The sequence below is a fragment of the Strigops habroptila genome, chromosome 11, assembly GCF_004027225.2.
Source record: "Strigops habroptila isolate Jane chromosome 11, bStrHab1.2.pri, whole genome shotgun sequence".
NCBI lineage: Eukaryota > Metazoa > Chordata > Aves > Psittaciformes > Psittacidae > Strigops > Strigops habroptila.
This window is the reverse complement of record NC_046360.1, coordinates 7,647,670-7,668,507: the sequence shown is the minus strand read 5'-3', so window position 1 is coordinate 7,668,507 and position 20,838 is coordinate 7,647,670. Positions and strand designations below refer to the sequence as shown.

The 20,838-nt window shown below is 43.0% G+C and overlaps 1 protein-coding gene across 11 annotated transcripts in view; it reads right to left on the bottom strand.

The window, feature by feature from the left end:
• FBRSL1 (fibrosin like 1) overlaps positions 1-20,838 on the bottom strand; it is a 533,264-nt gene that overhangs the window by 165,655 nt on the left and 346,771 nt on the right. For all 11 annotated transcript variants that reach the window (XM_030501688.1, XM_030501689.1, XM_030501690.1 and 8 more), the window contains one exon: positions 12,127-12,156. In XM_030501688.1, coding sequence (XP_030357548.1) covers positions 12,127-12,156 — 30 coding nt within the window. The remainder of the gene's footprint in view (positions 1-12,126; positions 12,157-20,838) is intronic.

Sequence of the window (20,838 nt, the reverse complement as noted above, 5' to 3'; positions counted from 1 at the left end):
CAGCAGCACCAGGGCAGTGATCATCCATCCCCCTGTACTGGGCACCGGTGAGGCTGCACCTTGAACACTGTGTTCAGTTCTGGGCCCCTCACTACAAGAGGGACATTGAGGTGCTGGAGTGTGTCCAAAGAAGAGCAACGAAGCTGGTGAAGGGTCTGGAGCAGAAGTCTTGGAGTAGCAGCTGAGGGAACCGGTTATTTAGCCTGGAGAAAAGGAGGGTCAGGGGTGACTTTATCGCTCTCTACAGCTACCTGAAAGGAGGTTGCCTCTCTTCTCCCAAGTAACAAGCAATAGGACAACAGGAAATGGCCTCAAGCTGTGCCAGAGAAGGTTTAGATTGGGTATGTGGAAAAATTTCTTCACCAAAAGGGCTGCCCAGGGAAGTGGTTGAGTCACAATCCCTGGAGGTATTCAAAAGATGTGTAGATGTAGTGCTCAGGGATATGGTTTGGATTTGGCGGTGCTGGATTAAGAGTTGGACTTGATGATCTTAAAGGTCTTTTCCAACCTAAATTCCATGATTCTATGATTGTTTTGACTAAACACAGAAATACACACCAAAAAGCTGTCATTGCTGTCACTTCTTCCAACCCCGCTCTCCCTCCCTGGAGCCACCTTCTAATTTGTTGCAGTTGCACAAATGATCTCTGTGTGTTAAGAGTTCAAAGGAAACAGCCATCCAAAAAACATCTTGATACTCCACCACCTTAAAAGACACTTCTCCTGTGAAGTTTTGAAAACAGGCTCTAATGCCTCAGAAAGAATAAGATTTTCAATGTAATATTTAAAGCTTTATGACTTCTTAACAGAGCAAAACCAAAACATATTCCAGTTCAGCTAAAGGTAATTATTTCTTCAGGAACCGTCTATCACCAGTGGAGACAAGGGTGTAGAAGGCAAACATCCAAGGGTTAGTTTTGGCTGAGACAGCACAATCTGTCATCCAGACTTGCATGGAGAGGGGTTAAAGCACAGAGCTGAACAAGACAACCAGGAATCTGTGTCCCACACCACTTCTGACCGATCCCTTCAGGACCACAGGTAAGCCGCATTTTCTCTGAGCCTGTTTCTTCAGTGAAAAATGCTGATAATGGTGTTTATACAACTTCTTAACAGATTTTGGATAAAACATGCTCACAAATAACTTCTGTTATCTGTATTCCAGGAGTAATCATGAAATGCTAGGTCATCTCCTCCATAGGAGGACACACTCTCTGTTTTGAGGATCCTAAATGTAACATTTGCAGGAAATACAAACTACCAGTTCATGCACACCATCCCATGTGTAACATCTGGTAGGCTTTGTGGGGAAGAAACCACAGCTTAGTCCTTGTAGACAGCCTATCTCGTGGAGAAAACCACCCATGAGAGATCGCCAGGTCACAGCCCAGAGGCCACAGCATGGGCGAAGCAGAGGAGGTGCAAGTGATGCCATCAGATAACAAGACAGATTGGAAAAGGTGGCATGGTGCAGGATCTGGAAAAGCAGGACAAGAAACTCGCATTTCACAAAACAGGGGACACTAAAAATGGACAGGGATGGAAGGGAGACCTTTTTGGTGGGATATATAATGTCTTTTTATGGGGACAAGCTGAATAACCATGATACAATAAATTCCACTGTCTTAAACTTCACTTTCTCCTGGTTGGGTGAGGTTATCCAAAGATTTACAGAGAGGGAAAGTGACTGCGGTCACTCAGTAATCAGGATCTAAGTGTCCATAATATACAGTGACATGCATAACACATGGGGCACTTCAGCCACCTTTGTGGCAATTAATAAAAAGATCAGACACCCTGAAATCTTTATTGGTTATCAAAGGTTACTCTGCACTTTTACCCTCATATGATACCCTTAACTCAGTTTATATATGAATGAGATCCCTTTCAATTTTAGGCTAATGTTCTTTTATATTTATAATATTCAGGATAGCTACACATGCTTGATTACCTTTAAAACACTTATCATGATTCCATTTAAAAATAAATGAATCCCATTTAAAAGTTACTTGTCCCCATCTTCTAGTATTTATGGACAAGGACATATGGGGCTGATTTCTCTCATTATTAAGCGGCATGTCTGAAGCTTAAATCATTTAAATTATTCATTGACAGCAATTGGGCTACTCATGCAAACTCCCACTTACATAAGGAGTCCCAGTGACAGGACCAGTCAAGTGGATGAAGATGGCTGAGCACACTTTGGGATGCACTGAGCATCCACAGATATTGCTAACTTTGATTAGGGTGAGGGGTACTTTTGAAAATCAGGCCCCATCTTCACTAATAAATATAATTTAACTGGGACTTCCAACGTGGGTATTCTGAATGATATTTTCTTCACAGGTGACCCCGACTGATGTTCTTAGTGGTAACTGCAAGTAGCTGAAGGAGTCTGAGTGATTGTGTACTGATTACCATTACAAAACCCATGCCTGCTGCAAGACTAGAGCAGAGTTAGGTGGGACTTCCTTTCGGTGTGGGTTCAGGGTGTTGCTGACAGTGGCCAGACACAAGGAGGACATCTCTGCAGAACATGGGATATGAAAGCTTTCACAAAGAGCAAAACTGACTCTAAGCAAGCAAAGCAAAGCATCTCCAAGCAGCAGAAACCGCCCATCTCTAGCATGAGTACTGCTGTTCCAGCAACACTGAAATCTGAGACAGGAGATGGATAAATCAATTGCACTGTTGAGCCTGGACTACAACAGTCCAAGTGACAAAGGCTGCAAACATTCAAAACTCTGCTATAAAGCGACTTTCCAGCCTATCAGAGACTACTCTGCTCTCTCACCACCCCACCGGTGGAAGACCTTTTGCTAAGCATTAGTGTGTATTTCATCAGTGGACTCAGAGTGAGGGAACAGGAACCATCCTTCATGGAAAAACAAGTTATGGTTATTATTCGCAACATTTTCTTTTTAATTAAAAAGCCATGTTTCTTGCTCTCTTCAGAGTAAGCACAAGCAACATTTGTAATCATTTTCAGGTCACCTTATATTGAATATAATGCAGCTGATTTCAGAGCTACGTGGTCAAATTCCTGGTTTTCTGCACAACTAAATCATTATCAAGGCACCAGCAGACAGCAAGTGTCACCAACAGCTAGTGGTTACAGTGCATTTTAGGAAAACATGGTCTAGCACTTGGAAGAAGAAACTTCCACATTTCAGCCAGATCTTCCCTGCCCAGCCCCACCTCCGAGCCCCAGCATGGCCCAGACTTTGTCCCTGTATGTGGTCTTTGATGGTAAAGATTTTGTTTTGTTTCTTTTTCCCCTAAGAAAGGCAGAAAGGTTAGTAAGTCTTTAAATTCTCAGTTCTTAAGGCTGTTAATATTTCACATTGCCAGCAGGGAAAGGAATTAAACCTGCCAGTAGCTATCCAGATAGATTTTAAAATCCCCTTCCCTCCCCCTTCTCTCTGCCTCCCTCAGCTTCAGAGGATATTTTCCCCGCAAATTGGTTTTAAATTAAGGAAGGTGATGAAGGCAATGTGCCGTCTCAGCATTTTCCCAGGTGCACTTAATCTAATTTCATTAAGGAGATCAGGACAGATGATCGCTACAGTCGAAACATTAAGTCTGTCCATTTTTGTATAAAAAAACCATTAAGTCTGTCAAAGTGTCGGCGGGTGGGCTGTTTATTATTGGAGATGAAGGCGCGCTTTGCTTCCCCAATAAACTGTCAGGAGTAGTAAACCACAAATTAAGTCAGCTGCTGCCAAAGATTTAGGCAAAGATCTCCAACTCGTTTTGACACAGGTGTGTGAAAGGCCAAGGAAACAGAGGCTGTAAGTCAGGCTGGATGCTTTGGGAACCAAAGGCTTTTGTGTGTGTGTGAGATGTTTCAATCTGACCCATCAAAGAGTGGAAGACTGGGCATCAGTGCATAGGATCAAGCAGAACTACTGATGCTAATGACACTCTGGATGCAGTATTGATGGAAGCATGCAATGGTGAGCACCGCAGAGCCCAAACCACAGAGTCTACCTTTGCTTTAACCTGCACTCATCCTGCCCGGACTCATCATCTTGTCTTATGCAGGGAGTGGGAGAGGTGGGAGGAAGCCAGCCTACACCATGAAAAATGACTGGCTCCCCCCGGGCAGACCCATGCTGAAGGCTCACAGGTGAATAAAAGACAAAGACTTTTCCTTGCTGCTGGGGAAGAACTGCATGGAGCCGGTGTGTCTGTATCGCAGGCAGTGCTAGAACCAAGGGGTGACCCTGCAGGGAGCAGAGGGAGGCTTATTTGCACAGTTATTTCAATCTCTCTCGCTTTGAGTTTTCTCTGTTTGAAAAGTACCTCACTTGGTTTGTGCATGTGGAAAGCCAGGGCTCTGGCTCTGGGGGGCTCTGTCCCCTGAGGGTGTACAGCAAAGGCTGGGCAGCACCAGCTGGAACTTCTCCCCTGACTCAGAGTGCCATGGCAAGCTCCTTACTGATTTTGCAGATAAAAGCAGCAGTTGATAAGCAGCTGATAAGGGAAAACAGCAGCTGATAAGTGTTAGGAGACTCACCTAGGCAAAAGAATACCCATTTCAATCATGATGCTTTAGATAAGAGTGAATTCCCAAGCAAGGTCAGGCAGACATTACTTCCAGTCTTTACCACTGCTTCAAATGTTGTTGCTGCCTCTTACGTATCTGGAAAACTCCTGCAGTGAAACATAGTCTGGATTTTACTGCAAATTGGACCCAGAAGCGAGAACTGTTGGAATACTACAAAACCCAAAGCTGACTCTTGGGCCACCCTCAAGGTGTATCCTTTATGCCTGCACAGAACACACTGTGCTGCACATTATGCTTTTTTGTATTATTTAAGCTGGTAAAACAAATTTGGAATATAGCCAAATGAGGGCCTCAGTTGCAGCTATTGGAGTATGTGTTCTCCAAAATTCTCACCATCTTGGCATCTTTATGGTTAATTAAATAATTCAATGGAATTAGTGGAATTGCCTAACTCAACTGCCAATTCCCATCACCTGCCTGCTACGTTATGTTCTGCCTGATCACCTTCCAAGGAGTTACTGCCATTGCACAGGTAGCCCTTTGGATTTATGACTACGTTACATTTGTGTTTCTTGATTTGGGCAGACAGCTGTACAAGACTGCTCTCTTCCCTGCTGCCTGAGATCTTAAAAGTTACTTCAGAAGGTCCCTGGGAAGATAAGAAAATGCTCATGAATGGGGAACTGGAACAGGGAGACGTTAAACAATAGAGAAAGCAGACAGTTAGGGACATGCTGACTGCCAGCGACAGAACTGGTATTATCCTGTCTCGCCCAAGAGCTCCGCATAAGATCTCTTCAGTCCTTTTATGTGAGTTAATGATGGAGTTTCGTCAGCAAACTGGAAGGCTCTTCTCATTGTCTGCTCTGAATTTTTTTCCCTACATTTTCAAGAATGAATATGGACACCCCAGCCTGGGATGATTCAGCTTGTTACATACAGACTCACGTACTTAAAATTTGAGGGTTCTGTCTGGATAAAATAAAAACAAAATCTCAGTACGAGGGGAGAACATTGGTGCTGAATCTTTGAGTCTGATTAATCTTTTCTATTGCATTCTTGTTTTACTTGAATAAAAAGATCAAGAAAGACCATTATTACTAATACTTTTTCTTGGAGTTGCAAGGCTCTCTTCTTGGGAAGGACATCTTGGAGGGCTCCCTTCCTTTTGGAAGGGCTTACAGGGCCTAACTCAGTTGCCCCAGGTCTCAGTGGGAACCTTTGCGTCTGCTCCATGCACATGGTGGGTGGAACAATGGAAGCCGAGGGCATGCCAAGCCTCTCCCCCATCTGGCATTTCCCAAAGAGCAACTGAGTGAACTGGGTGTTCAGTGGGCTTGCAGGATTCAATTTCCCTGGTAAAACTGCTCCTGGGGAACGATGACACAAAAGAAATTCACTGAGTAGTGAATTTTTGTCCTCCTGTACTGCCAACAACATCATGTTCGCCTGTTTATAGCACCCGAATGTTTCAAGGGCTACAAGGTTATTCTAAATTCAATATTTTCATGTTGTTTAAAAAGCAGATCTGTTTTTAATAACAACATGCAGCTCGTCTGTCAAACTTTCTTCCATTAAGAGAACTAACCACCTCTACCCAGTTATTATTCTATGGGAGTCAGGTTTCTCACTGGTTCTCACTCCGTATCACGGGGGTTTTAGTCTGTAAGAATTAAACCTTAGAAGAAACATCAATTCTGTGCATTTATGCACATGCACGTGTGTACATGTTGTATTACTGCATGCTGCTAAGCCTGCAACACAGCCCAGGCACATGCTTCTGCAACTCCATTCAGCGTTGCTCTCCATAAGCAAGAGCATGCTATGGTAAAAGGACCACTTAAACGCTGTCTGAAAACCCAGCTGGGAAGTAACTGGCAAATGGAGGCTTCTCGTTAGTCACAGCTGAAAACTGTCATAGATTGAAGAGTAATGCTAACAGAAGTGCAAATACTGCCATGTGAAAGCCCTCGGTTCAATTCCATGTTTGATCTTTCCCTTCTGCTGCAACTAGTAAGAATTGGGATTGCTGGAAAAGTACCAAGTTTCATTTCTCAGAGAAAGGGACAATCTAATGATGAACAAAACCAATTTGTGGGCCTTGGCCTGGGTAGGCTTCAAAAATAGCAAATAGCAGATCACCTGAAGTGGGAACTAAACTTCCAGCCTCACGGAAATGACAGATGGAACGCACTTTTTCCATCACTAGGATAAAATATGAAGCACGGGGGCAAAGAAGCCTCCAGCAACAGTGCTACCAATAATGGCCCACATGGACTTCAAACGAGTGGCACTGAGGCGTCCAGGGACTGGAGGCTTATTCCGGCCCCATGAAACAACACACTGATGTTGTTTCACTGGTGCATTGACAAACGTGGCCATGAGAGCAGGAGCGTAAAGATGCAACAAAACACATGGAAATCTGGATTAATGTAGGATCTTTGGGAACAGACACTGTGCAGTTTGGCTTCCTCTCCCCCACTGAACTGCATCTCAACTTCCAAAGTCTTTCGAAATCCCCTTCCTTGGATCTCACCAGCGATCTGACACAGCTCTTTCCTCTCTGGGCTTCAGCGGCTCCTGTCTGCTCTGTTCCTGCCTCTGTAAGTGCTGCTGTAATTCTGAGCATTGTTAAGACCATCTTCCTTGAGCTTTTTCATCTGGTGTCATACGGCTTTATGTTATTTCTGGGTAATCTCCTACACAAACACATACACAGAGTGACCGCTGCTACTACAGCGACTCCTATATTTCTCTTCATTATTACATCCCCTTCTCCTGCTGCCTAAACTATGAGTTTTCCTGTGGGCTTGTAAACACCCTTTCAAGGTTAACACAGCTGAAACAGAAGTGATAATTTCATCCCCCACATCTTCCACACAGTTTACTCTCCTTATTGCTTCCACTCTTATCACTTCCACCTCTCACTCAAGCCCATAGTTCTCAGCACTCTCTTTGACTCAAACCACTCCCAACATCCTGACATCCAACCTATGTTTAAGTTCCGTATATCCTCTTTCCCTATGACATAATGAGCATCCCCTGTTCATCCATACAACTAGGTTCTTGGTCAAGCTTTCACTACTTCACCCTTCATTTAACATTTTAACCTCTCCTCTGGTGATAGCAGATGTAACTGTTGTCCTTGAGCCAAGGAAAAAGCTGCTGCAAGATCATTTTCCTAGTCCATAGCTTTGCTCCCCACCCAGCTTCCCACTTCCCGAACTGCTGTCGTTCTCCATGTTTTGACTCTTTCACAGCTTACCTCTTCCCAACACTGACAGTAAACTCTCATCTTTCAGTAGTCTGACTTGATCACCCCCTTGTTAAACTTTCAAATAAGCACCTCCACGCAGCAGGAGGGGAACCCAGTCTGTGGTGGAGCGATCACAGCCTTACCATGTTCTCCCAGGTATCAAGGCTAAATCTCTCCTGCTCACGCAGTGCTGCACGCTTCCAGGCACCTACTGGGACTCAGAAATTAGCACAGCAAACGACAGCACAGCAAGGCTGAATTCACACTGCTGCAAGCAGAGCCTAATAAACTCACTGTGCTGGTGCAGAAAGTACTGGGAAAACACTGTTTTAGAAACCTGACTTCAAAACTTTTCTCTTCCATCTTGGATATAGCTAAAAAACCCCGCAAACTACAGGACAAATATACAGGAAACACTGATCCAACTTAGAAATACAGTGTCATTTTTTGTACATCTCACTTAGCAGCACATAAATGAAGGAATGCCTGATATCTAACCCCTGATTTGGAGACTCGTTTACACGGCAGGGCCATGTAATTAAGCTGACAACCCACAATTTTGCACAGCAGACAGAAGTCCAAGGCTGAAGGAACATGAACACTGAATCACTTTTAAAGAAAGCAACAGACTTCCCCCCCCCCCCGCAGTGCAGTCTTGAACACTATTATTAAAAAAATGAGAGCAACATTTTGGAGTAACGAGCAGAGATTACTCATTCCCTTGTTTCACACAAGTTGACTTTTGGCTTTCTGCAGAACACCATTTAACAGAGCACATTACCAAGCTGCTAGCCACTTTTCACAGTGATGCTAAAGCAGGTAAGAGACAATAAGTGGAACTGTTGATGGTTTATATTACTCTATTATGTTAATGTTCACTAAAGTATGCCATAAGCTCTCTCATTACATGTGTATAAACCAATTCTCTGTGGTGTTATTCCTGTGCTAAATGCTATAACTACATAAATCTTGAATTAATGGAGACTTTATAGTTCCTGAAAATGAAGGGTAATTGCTATCTGTTAATGCTGTTGTTGCTATTAAAGGAAGTATATATTTTCAGTAACAATGTTTATGGACCGTGAGCCTCACATCGCAGCTATTGCACAGTGAAGAGACAGTGTAATACGACTATCAGACTAACTCCCTTTCTCTCCCTCCTCCCTCACAAAAAGCACAGTATCACTTCCACAGCTTCCACAAACTATCCTGCAATTCTCCTAACAGTAGCAGAGTCCAAACTGACGTCCTTCAATGAATATCCAGTAAAAGAAACAGGATTTGCATTTCCATTTCTGGGAACGCATGACTTGCTAAGTTTCTCGCCTGGTTAAATGGCTGGACAGCTCACTTTATTAGTTTGGTACCTCAAACAGTTCGAGAAGCGCGTGGTGACAGAATGACAGGTGTGAGAACGGATCATCCCACTTACTTCCTTTGAGATTTCAGCAGCGATGCAGAAGTGAAAGGCTATACTTGGCCAGAGACAGTTCTCAGAAAGTAGATGGGATGGACAAGTCCCCAGCCTTGAGCTGTTCTTCTCTGATTATTAAAACCAGCAGCGCACTGGTTGGAAACGCTCTCACAATCTGCTGTGAAGCTCTGCCTTGCACTGAAGTAATGGCTCCTCAAGTCGGACAGACCCTACGTACAACTGACTACGCTCAATTACTTTTCTCCCCTGGAGTCCTGCGAAACACTGCCCAAGTTAAAAACCAAAACTATCAGGAGTGTGTTTATATTTTTCATTGCAGTGAAGGTAAAGCCTTAATTTTACTCTATGTTTTAAAACATCAAGAGCTCCAGTAGCCCGTATACCAATGAACTAAATAAATAGCAGTTAATTAGTAGCATGGTACAGAGAGAGAAGTAGGAGGTGGAAAATTTCAGTTTTGCTTCACTGACTCAGTTTGTACTTGTACATGAACTTCTTTTTTTGTCTGCTTTCCTCACGAGTTACACACAGACGACAGTGATCCGCTGTTTATGACTAACAAAAAATGTTATGCAAATCAAAAGTACATTAGTAATTCCTGCCCTGCCCTGCATCAGTGCCAGTGTGTAGGTGTACCTAGAGAAAGCTGCTTCTCGCTGACCACGCAGGAAAGCAGGATTGTTCCACAGCACTGTGAAATGAAGCCAACCCGTCATGTCATTCGGGAAGCCTGATGCTGGGCTAGACCGTATGTTGAATACTCCAGCTGGCTGTAATAGCCAGAGAGCATTATTAGAAGATACATTTTGCCAACACATGGAAGGGGGAAAAAACACTCAGGTAATCCCTTGGGACATTCACATCAATACTTTTATAGCTCCTTGTTGCACCAGCCAGGTTAAGTTTTAGACAAATACTGAATGTCCTTCCAGGGGAAAGAGCCAGGTTGCCCTTGTGTTCCTCAACTGGAAAGTAATGTTGCATTTACATTATCCCCATGAAAGGTTTGAAGCCTCTGCACTTCAACCTTGGTGAGCTTACACGCATGTGCACGTATTTTTGCTGACAAGAAAAACAACCCTACCTAATGCCAGAGACCTGTTTAATAGAACCGTTGACATGTCTCATGTCTCTACAGATCAGGAAAGAGAAAGACGACGGTCTCCTGCTGCTCTCCTCATGAAGAAAATAAATGTTATTATTAAGGTGGAGTCACCTTAAGGAGAAGGTAGACTGGGAAACATGTAAGCTTAGAAGGTCAAATTACAGTTACAGATATGTAAAGAAATGCCATATTAATGGTAAGGAACACTGTAATAGCCTTTCATTGCTGTAAAGGACAGTAAGTTACCAGCCAAACACAACACAGCTTCCTCTGAAGGTAACCTCAGATCCCACATTCTGAAAGCTAATCAATGTTGTTCAGATTTCAATTTCTTCTCTACAAGGTGAAGTCAAACCTAATCTAACAAACGTCAGTCTCCGATGTAATGCCGCTAGCTGGGTCTACCGGTGTAATTTAGATAATCATTAATAGCATAGCTGTATAATAAAACTACATGTCACTTACAACTTCATCTGGGGTTTGACTGGCAGATCTTTAAACAGTTTTCTAAGTGATTGCTTTTACTTTCTTTGATTGGGCAGTCTAAGAAATGTTTTAACCCCATGGTATCTAAGCTTTTAGGGAATCATTTTTCACCCTCACCATCAGCTCTACTGCTATGTAACCTTGTGAGAAACAGAACTCAGAGAGCAGGGGTGGTTTCAGGGAGTGACTTGATACATATATACTAAAAATAAAATAAAATAAAATAAATAAAATAAAATAAAAATAAAATAAAACATGCACAGTATCTTTCACTCAACATACATGATTTAAGTGTTTCTCTTCAATTGAGCTTTCATCTCAGAACACAGCTTATGCCGTACTCCAGGGATATTTGGTATCTGATGGGATTTTAGAAGCAGCAGCTGAAGAAACCTTAATGCTTCCCAAGCTCTAACAATATTTAAAAAAAAAAAAAAAAGAAGAAAGAAAGAAAAAGACTTAACCAGAAGAAGCTTTTAGCGTAGTCTCTTGAACTCACGGTAACCTCCGATGTGCAGCTGCAGCCAAGTGTGCTGCCAAGGAGACGGCTAGCTGAAGTCAGACTTTACTTTTGTAATGCTGATCCAGTAGAAACCTCCATGCCACAGCTTCTCATGAATGAATGCAAGAGACTGGACAGCCAAAATATGATAAAAGTTTGATGAAGATCTAACCTGAGACTGCCAAGTTTTATCTCCCAGAAGAGAAGTCAGCAAGGGATACTCAAGTCCTTTATACATTTGATGCTTAAAAGCATGGTGCAAGTCTTGCTACATAGTGGGACTTCTCTGTCTTGCACAGGTGAAAGAAGGAATCCCTATAGAAAACCACACAACTACAACCTTTCAGTGACCAGCCTCTATATCCAAAAGGTCAGGAAAATCATTGCTCTGTGATACATATGCATGCAACATGACAAAATGCTCCTTGACAGTTACCACACTGCCTTTGAGGGCAGGTACCGGTTGTCCCATCTTCTAAACTGATTACAAAATTGACATCCTCGAAGGTTACTATAAATAAAATATGGGCTCCTGACAAGTTATGGGAGGAGACTTCCTCTGAAACAGCACTAAATGTTATGAGCTGGGTCTCACCAAGTACTCTCATAATAATCCAGAAAGACTATTATGTTAATGGGAGTTCCTCTCCTGTAAACAAAAGCTAGTGAAGATCACAGACTGCCAGATCCAATGTTTTTCATTCAATCATAGGTATTTTAAGTTTGACATGAAGACTGGAGGAAAAATATTATTTTCAAATTCATCCTTATTTTGACTACGAAGGAATTTCCAAGCTAGTAAAGCACATGAAAGAAGAAAATTCAGTCTTACCTTATCGTCAATATCACTCTCGCTGTCACACTGTGGATTAGAGAGAGAAAAAAAGATTTTGAGAAACACCTTTATGTATAGGGATCTTTTGCATCACCCTCTTAAATCTTTAGCATAGCTGTTTATGATGTTCTCAGTTCAATAAAACACACTTTTGATGTCTGCAATAATGCCTTTTAGATCGCTAGCATAAACCAGACAAAGCCAGATTCTCCCTTCTTATACAGAAATACAGAATACTCTTACTTGGATGGGTAAAGTGAACTTTAAACAAAAAAGACTATCAGCGATGCATTATAGTAACGACTGTAATGAACACCACAACAAAAAGCATGCCTTTTTATCATCCCAAATTGTGGAATATATAGTAACAGTTTTGCATTGCTTCACCTTGATAAGCACTTTGTCATCTAACAAGGAAACTGTGAAACCGGCAATCAATTTCTAATTTAATGAGTGGTACCAAGAATAGTAATTAAAATACATCATAAATTCTGATACATTTTTTAGTTTGAATGAGATCACGATCCCAGGAGGAAGTGTTTACTTAAAGAGTTTTGGAGTGTAATCTCTTACAGCCCCTGAAAATGAAATGCTCTATTTTCACAGCGCAAATGATGGTAAGATAACTTGAGCATCGAACATATCAGGATGTGCACATCTTGCTGGCTAGAGCTGAGAAAGATTTATAATGGCAACGAAAATAAATCTCTTGGTGTCTCTTACACTGAGAGAGAGTAGCCAGTGTATTTTGTAGCTTTTGTGCCCAATGGGAATTTTCTCCTTCAGCCAGCCACGACAGGGATGCTCCATGGCTTTCCCTAACTGGCAGCACGCTACTGAGTTCCCTGCTTCAACAAGAGGGGACTCTGCAAGCCAGCAATGACAACTAGACATGTGGAAATGGTCCACATGCTTCAGTGTCATGAATGTAAAAGAAGGAATAGATCTCTTTGGTCATTTTGTCCAGATCCTGCTCCTCACAGAGCAGCAATGGGAAACATTCCTGTCACATCCTCTTATCCTAAATTACAAAGCAGAAATTTCAGCTGTTCCATTCCTAGTTTTCTGCAGATTTTTGAGAGATTATTTAATCTCCTCTTCTATTTGGCACATGAAATGATGATCCCCAAGCACTTGAAGAACCTTTTACTCTTAAATTCTCTGAAACACACCAAGCATGTGAAGAACCATGACAGAGTGGAGGGGGTCTCCCATGGTGATTCTGCAGTGAGACTGCTCAGCTTCCCCACTAACTCGTTATTTCCATTTAACTGCAGGGAAAATGCTTGGTTGAAGGCACCTGGTTTTCTATAGCCTTGACTAAGCAGAAGTCTTATACTTTCAAGATTAAACCATTTTACACTGCCCCACCTGATCCACAGCACGTTTTTGCAGAAAGAAATCCAACTGTTTAGATCCGCACACAGATCTAATTGCATTTGTAACCATTTGGGAAAAAAGCAGCAGAAATGGAAGAAACGACAGGAAGGCAGGACGCTGCTCTGCAGGGGCTGGGGAGCCCTCAAACTAGACATTCAGATCAAAAGTAACATCAGTCCTGATAAATCACCATCAACAGCCATTTGCTCACTCTCCCAAACCCATGCCACGTAACCACCAACAATAAGAAGTCTCTGCTCTGGGCCTGGAATGGGACTAATTGTCCATCACCACTGAGACACACAGGAGCAGGTTTGCTGGGCAAAGGCTGCTCCAGTACCTGCTGCATTTGTGCTGGCTCAAGACAGTGCTAATTTATGCTGACAAAGCAACACATTCATCAAAACTAAGGTGGGGAGCAGGGGAAGATGCAGGCACAGCAATACCCTTGTTATTATTTACAAGCTCCAAGAAACGCTGGCTGACTCAAGGGAAACCTTTCACCTCTACCCGGGGGGCTCAAATCAAGTCAGAGTGCTGCAGGGAGTGTGCATCCCCCCAGATTAGCAGCATAATTGAGTGGGTCGCGAATACCACGTTATTTTACCCTTTAAACTGGTCTGTGCTAAAGTATCCTAAGTCACCGTTTTAATCGCGGTGCTCATTCAACCTGCACACTCATATTTTAGAGGCAGAATATTTGGATAATGTGATTCAACCTGCACAGTTCTGACTACAGCATGTTACAGGGGAATTACACCTAAACCAGAATGGCATAAAACTTAGCACACTCAGACCTGTGCTGCTTAAAATTGTACGTTTAGGCAATAGCAATACAAGTTTTAATTCTTACAGGGACTTCAAGAATGATACACTAAGGTAATAAAAAACCCAAATAAATTAAACTCAGAAATATATTGATTAGAAAACATTCAAAATTATCCTTAAAACTCAGACACTGTTGCCTATGAGCCTTGGTTTAATAAAACCACAGTACTGTAAACCTTAATATATTTGAGATTAAAAATACTTGAGAGCAAATGTAAACAATTTTGGGTAACTTTATTATTCAAATAAAATGCAGTATTTCAGTCGTGCTCTCTGTTTTTGTAACAATACCTGTCTTCCTGTTTCTTACTGCATTGTCATATTTAAAAAAAAGAGCACAGTTTTTTTCTTGCTGAAACCAGATTTGACCTCAAGAATTAATATAATGAGTATAAAGCCCTATTACAGATGGTTTACGTTACTAAAAGGTGCAGAATTGCTTTATTTAGATGCCTAATTTTGCTGTGTACCAATACGCAACTTTGTCTCATGTAGGTAAGTGGAAGTTGCAAAAAGCCAGTGAACCATCAAATCCACATGCTAAATTTCATAAACAGGCATACGAACGAAGCAAACATCTGCTCTCCGAAGATACATTTTTCCCCATTCAGGATCTGTAAATAGCCCATAATTAATTGTTTTGAAAATGGAAAGGACAGCAAAGAATTTTGTTTCATTTTAGCTTACATCTTCCTTACTTTAATCATGACTGCATCAGTCTTGCAACTGAAGAAGCCAGCGGGACTGTGGATGCAGATCCGCATGTGAATGCAGCTCTGTGTGGACATGAAGCCCACCATGCAGCTGCAACTGCAACATGGGTGCTTTAAAAAACAGGTTTGTGACAGCAAGTTGTATAATTTCGTGTTTGCCTTACGAAACAGCTGTCCTTTCACACCTCTCCGAGCTGCGCAGGGCTTACACACACAAAATGTCCCCGCACCAACTCCCACCATGTGGCTTTTAAACCACCAAAATACCACATTTTAATCCACATGAATGAAGTCCCAAACTGACCCAAAGCAGTCTACATGATGAGAGGTCGTAGGGAAGAATTAACGCACCATTTTTTATAAAATTCAGACTTCCTCTTAGCATGCAACATCCTGGAAAATGGAGAGCTGGAGACTCATGGCTGCCAAACCATGTTCCTCTCCCACTGACTCCTGAAGAAAATTCAGCCAGCTTTGGTGGACCCTCCCCCCCAAGCTTCATAATTCACTTCGGTTTTCTTCTCTTTATTTTAAAGAAACAAGGTCCCACATTCGCATCGAGAAACAGGAACCCACAGGCTGCTGAACACGCAATGGCACTGAACAAACCCAACAACAGAAAACCAAACCCTCCCAGACAGACCTGTGAAAACCAGAACCGCTGCTGACCCCTTCCCTTCGGGAGGGGGTGTTAAAAACCACCATTTCAACGTTCTGGTTCAGTTTCTGTGGTAACAGCCCTCAGTCTCCACACACCCGCTCTTCTCCAGCCTCCTCACTCCTGCAAAGCCCTGGGTCAACAAAGAGAGACCGAGGCTGGTGCTGCATGGCTGGGATGTTTAAATGAATAATGAAGCCATAGGAGAAACTGTTGTTTGACCCAGAGGGTTTTCTGTGTCTTAAAAGACAACTTATTCTGTCCTGGTGAGGAGGAGGCCGGTGGTGCTCCCTGCGAAGGCCAAGGCACTGCCTCCCACACAGCTGTTGTGAAGGGACAAAAGCCCTTGTCAAAACAAAAAAGTTAAAGAAAATGTGGAGAATGGCAACTGTTGACAGCTACGGGGGCTCATTGAAAGACAAAAGCTTCAATTACCTGGATTTTTCTAAAGGCCTGTTAACACTCCTGGTCTATAAGCGAAACTGTAAACAGCCATTGTGCTGGGTTCATAAAGGCTCCTAAAAGGATTATTCACTGGGCTGTGCCAATTGCCTCTCAATTCCACCAAGAATGTTTGCAAAGCCGACCCCTAATTGTGCCGCTTTCTGGAAACAATTTCTTGCAGTGACAGATTCCAGCCAGAAGAAAGCCTCCCGTGAGGTAAAGTTAAGCAGAAACAACACCTAATTCAGGTGGAATTGGCTCAGTGAGCTGTGCAAAGGCCTCGCCCCTCCCTCCTTCCCGCGGCTGCCCCACACAGGGGGACATGGGGGCTTTGAAGATGTCGGCCCTCCACACACGATGACTTGGTGCCAAAAAGCCTCTGCCCGTGGGTCACCAGGACAGGGCAGAACCTGTGCTCCAAATGAAGGTTCAGGCTCCAGATGAAGTAGGGAGTGAAGCAGACAGAAAAGCTGTTGCTTTCCTAATCTCCACCTGAGCAACTGCAGCAAGTCCTCCATTCCCCTCTTGCACCCAGAACACCTGAGCAATCAGAGACAGCAACCATATGTGTAAACCAGACCCTGTGCCTTTGTCTTTTTATTTGCTGATGGCTGAGGTGGAAATTCACATTGCAAGACCCCCTCCATCATGCCTTTCCCACCAGGCTCTTTGCAATGTGTATTAAAATTGTTTGTACTGTGATTCTGGATGTTTTCTGGTGACTTTGAGAACCATGAAACATCCTTTGACTCTTCTTACCCCCAAAATTTTAACTTTCAGATTTTCTTCACATTATAAAAGCACCACATTGATTAACATGAAATCAGATACTCACATCAACTGCCTCATGCCAGGAAGGAGAGCTCCAAGAAACATAAATAAAACCAACCCAAGTCTTGCAAGACTGCAACACTGGCAACACTTGGGTGTTATGTCATCGGTTAGGTGCAGACAAACACTCTTATCTGAAATGGGGCCACATCCTCCAAGCTGTTGAGATTGCACAGAAGTCACCCCAGCTTATTCACACAAATGTGGTATATCCTATTCCACCCAAACGCAGAGGTTTATGATGTAGGTTGTGCCTACACAGCCTCAAGGCTGTAGGGCCCTGTTGTGCCAGACTCAGCACAGAAGTCACAGGTTCCTGCCCAGACAGTTGACAGAAAGGCTTGTTTTTCCTTTGCACGCACATACCTACAGATATTATTTATATTATGATTAAGCAGAGGGTGATAGACATCTAAGCTAGCTGTGTGAAAAAACAGATCCTTGCCCTGAGGGACATGTAATCTAACCAGTCTACCTGCAACTAAAATTGTCTGGGGAAGTGTAAGGCTGAGGGAAGAGGAGGTAAAAATGTTAAATATACAGTCCATAATATTACAATGCAAGCTGGCAGGGTAGAATATATATGTAAAACGTTGCATAGAACATGCAAACAATGTAGATACCTATGGAATCGGCACACCCACTCACACAGTCCCAGAGGATGGCCATGTTACCGCTATCTTATTATTTCCAACCATATTTAGTTACTGAATTTTCTTTTAACAGCAAGGCTCGGGGAAGCATTAGGCTTAAATCCCGGTTTGTTAATGTCTCTTTTAAAGGAAGAAGTAAAGTCAAGGCTATTCGTAAGAGCCCTCCCCCTCTCCCTGTCCTCTGAGCCAGCTTCCCGGGAGCAGCTCGCAGCATCAGCAGCGTGTATGGATGCACGCTTGTGTGTGCAAGGGGAGGGTGTTGTTTCCTATTAAGTCTGGCATTGGATTCATGTCTGCAGGGGCTTGCTTAAGATGATAGGAAGAGAGAGTTTTATCATGAGCCAGACTGACAGAAAAGCCTGCTAATGGGACTTGAGGCATACACAGGAAAGAAAGTGCCAAAACATTAAGCTACCGCCAAGTGTCAGAGGGCCACTGATTTATTGCAGCAATTTTGCCACTGTGTCCTTTATAAGGTCCCACAAGTCCTTCCTCCTGGCAAGAAGCTGTGAGCTGCTGCAGCTCCGGGAGAAGTTTAGATCCAGAGCACAGAAAGTGTCCGAGCGAAAGGCGGGGGCCGGGGGGAGGACGGAAATCGAATGTTGACTTGAACTTGCCCCAGGCAGCAGAGTCCTCTTAGCTCCACTGCCTCCCTGACAGTTTGATGAAATGAGTCAGGGCCTCCCTATGGCTAGACCAGCTCAGGCTTCCAAGTGCCGGGGTAGAGCTGTAAGAAACAGATTGAGCCTCAGGGCAGCAATTTTTTTTTTCCTTCCCTTTCTCTCCTCAGCATTTGGCTGGGGGAAGGGGGAGGTTATGAGCACTACAGATGTATAGGCTGAGCCTTTGTCTGCAGAGGGGGAGGGCGAAGGGGAGAGAGAAGAACAGCAAGAGAGTATTAGCTATGGCAGCCGAGAATAGCCCTGAGCACTATAACTAATTTTGAGGGGCAGTGATGCATTGTACGGGCTATGTGCTGTTTGGTCTGAGGAGGCCCCTGTTGTGAAGCAGCAATCAAGAGGACATTTTGTTAAGTGACCAACAGCTGTCATCTGCAAGCCCAGAGTAGGGAAGGAGGGAGCAAGGGGAAGCGAAGAGGGAAAAAAGGAAAGGGGGAAAAAAAAAGAGCATTTGTCCCTTGGAGGCAGAGCACATTAATCCAACAATCTGCCACAGCTTTAACTCTAAAAGTCCTTGGTGCCTCCAAAGAGCCAAACTCCACTCCATCAGCCACCCGGAGAGACGGGTACCTCTCGCCCTGCTTCAGCCTGCCAGACACAGGGAGCTTCCCTGTCTCTGCAGGTCGAGGAACCGACACTAAAAATACTGTTTAAGTCTCTTTTCATTCCATAAAATTGAGTTGATCTGCTGCAGCTTAGGGTCAATCCCTCTAGGACTGTTTTTTCCCCCCTTCCCTTTTCCTTAGCACTCATAAATTAATCAGGAAGACCCTGACTAAGTCATTTCATGCTGTACAACATAAAAGAAAGTCCCCTGATGATCCATGCAAGGATCTATTAAAAGCGGGAGGAGGGAGGGAGGAAGGGTTAGGGAAGAGGGAGAAGGGGGGGGAAGAAAAAATCACAACCTTTTTGATATTTTAGGATAAAAGCTGGAGGACTTTGTTACAAATTCTAGCCAACATCAAAACACCTTAAATAATTCAAAGAACATGTTAAAGGGAAGAAACTGAATGTTGCTCTGATGTTCAGTTGATGCAACGCAGAATATTACCCAAAACAGCACAGCCTGTTAAGGGAGACAGCAGCCTTGAGCATTTCAGTTCTTTAGAAAAATGTCAGAACCTGTAAAAATCATAATTTCCAGCAACTTTTTTTTTTTTCCTTTGCATGATATAAACTCAGCGAGACTGAAATGTAGGTTTCTGACAAGCTGTTAACAAGACAACTTTAGAAATCTGTCTGGAGCTCTCAGGGAGATGGGCTGCCATTTCACTGCTTCGAAGAAGTTCATGACATGACAAGCAAAAATCAGGGAACAGAGACCTAAAAACCACGGTGTAATTTTCATTTGCTTCTGTCGTGAAAGAATTCAAGCAGAAATATTAGAAGGCTGCACAACTAAAAAAGCCAGCAACTGGAAAATCATTGCTGTGGTTTGACAAGCACATCTTTTAGCTGAAAATGGTTTCTTTATTATTACACCTATATACAGGAAGGCACTCTTGGAAAAAAAAGGATAATCACAAATTATTCCTTGAGATCTACAAAGCATGATCTACAGCTGCCTACTTTCATGCCAAGTCAAAAAATGACCTACTTCACAGGAGAGAGTGACCAACCCATCTTGAAAAAGCTGTTAAGAGCCACCAGATCCCTGCCCTTCCCCCCTGTAGGAAAGGTAGAAACATCTTTCCATAATGCAATGTTTCACTGGAGCCTACACAGATGAATGTTGCTACATAAGCGTTTAATAAAGACACATTCATTAAAAATAGAAAAGTCAGCATCCAGGGCCATCTACACAGCAATGTTTGTACCACACTCAAAAGAGGCTTTCTGGCTGGTTTACCATATTATACCTCCTACTTTAGGCCTTAATATACCAGTATAATGTTTTTCCATAATTTTTGGATGATTTAATGATGCCTTTTCCAAAATCAATCTATTCTGCTCTATGGTTAGAAAAAAAGTTGATTGATTGATCGATCAATCGATCTCCATATAATATATCTCTTCCAATATATAATCTCTCTCTCCCACACTATCTGGACTCATTCTAAGTATGTAATGGTAGATTGATATAGCTGCCTTGAAGTCAATTTACTGATTGTGATTGACTCATTATATCCATGGTTGCAGAATCTTGGTACCCTTGGGATGGATGCTTTGGGAAACCCAAAGACAGCCATTTCATACTTACAATCTTATGCTTAATTTCAGCCCACATTTGCCAAGAAAGAGAGAGATCGGACAAAGCGGGAGGTCACTTTCACTTGTAACACCTCTGATTATACCAACGACTAATGTGAATTACAGGCCAAATTTAGCTCAGCATTTACAAGGACCACACAAATAATGAACTGAAGCTTTTTCACCTCTTCCCTATTTCAGCTGATTTCCACACGGCCCCGGTGGTGCAATCCTACAGCCCTGCTTGGGTAATTGAAAGGAGAGTGCATGCCAAGTTGAATGGCTGACACTGCATTTCACCAATTTACGAAATGGAGGAGACTCTGACA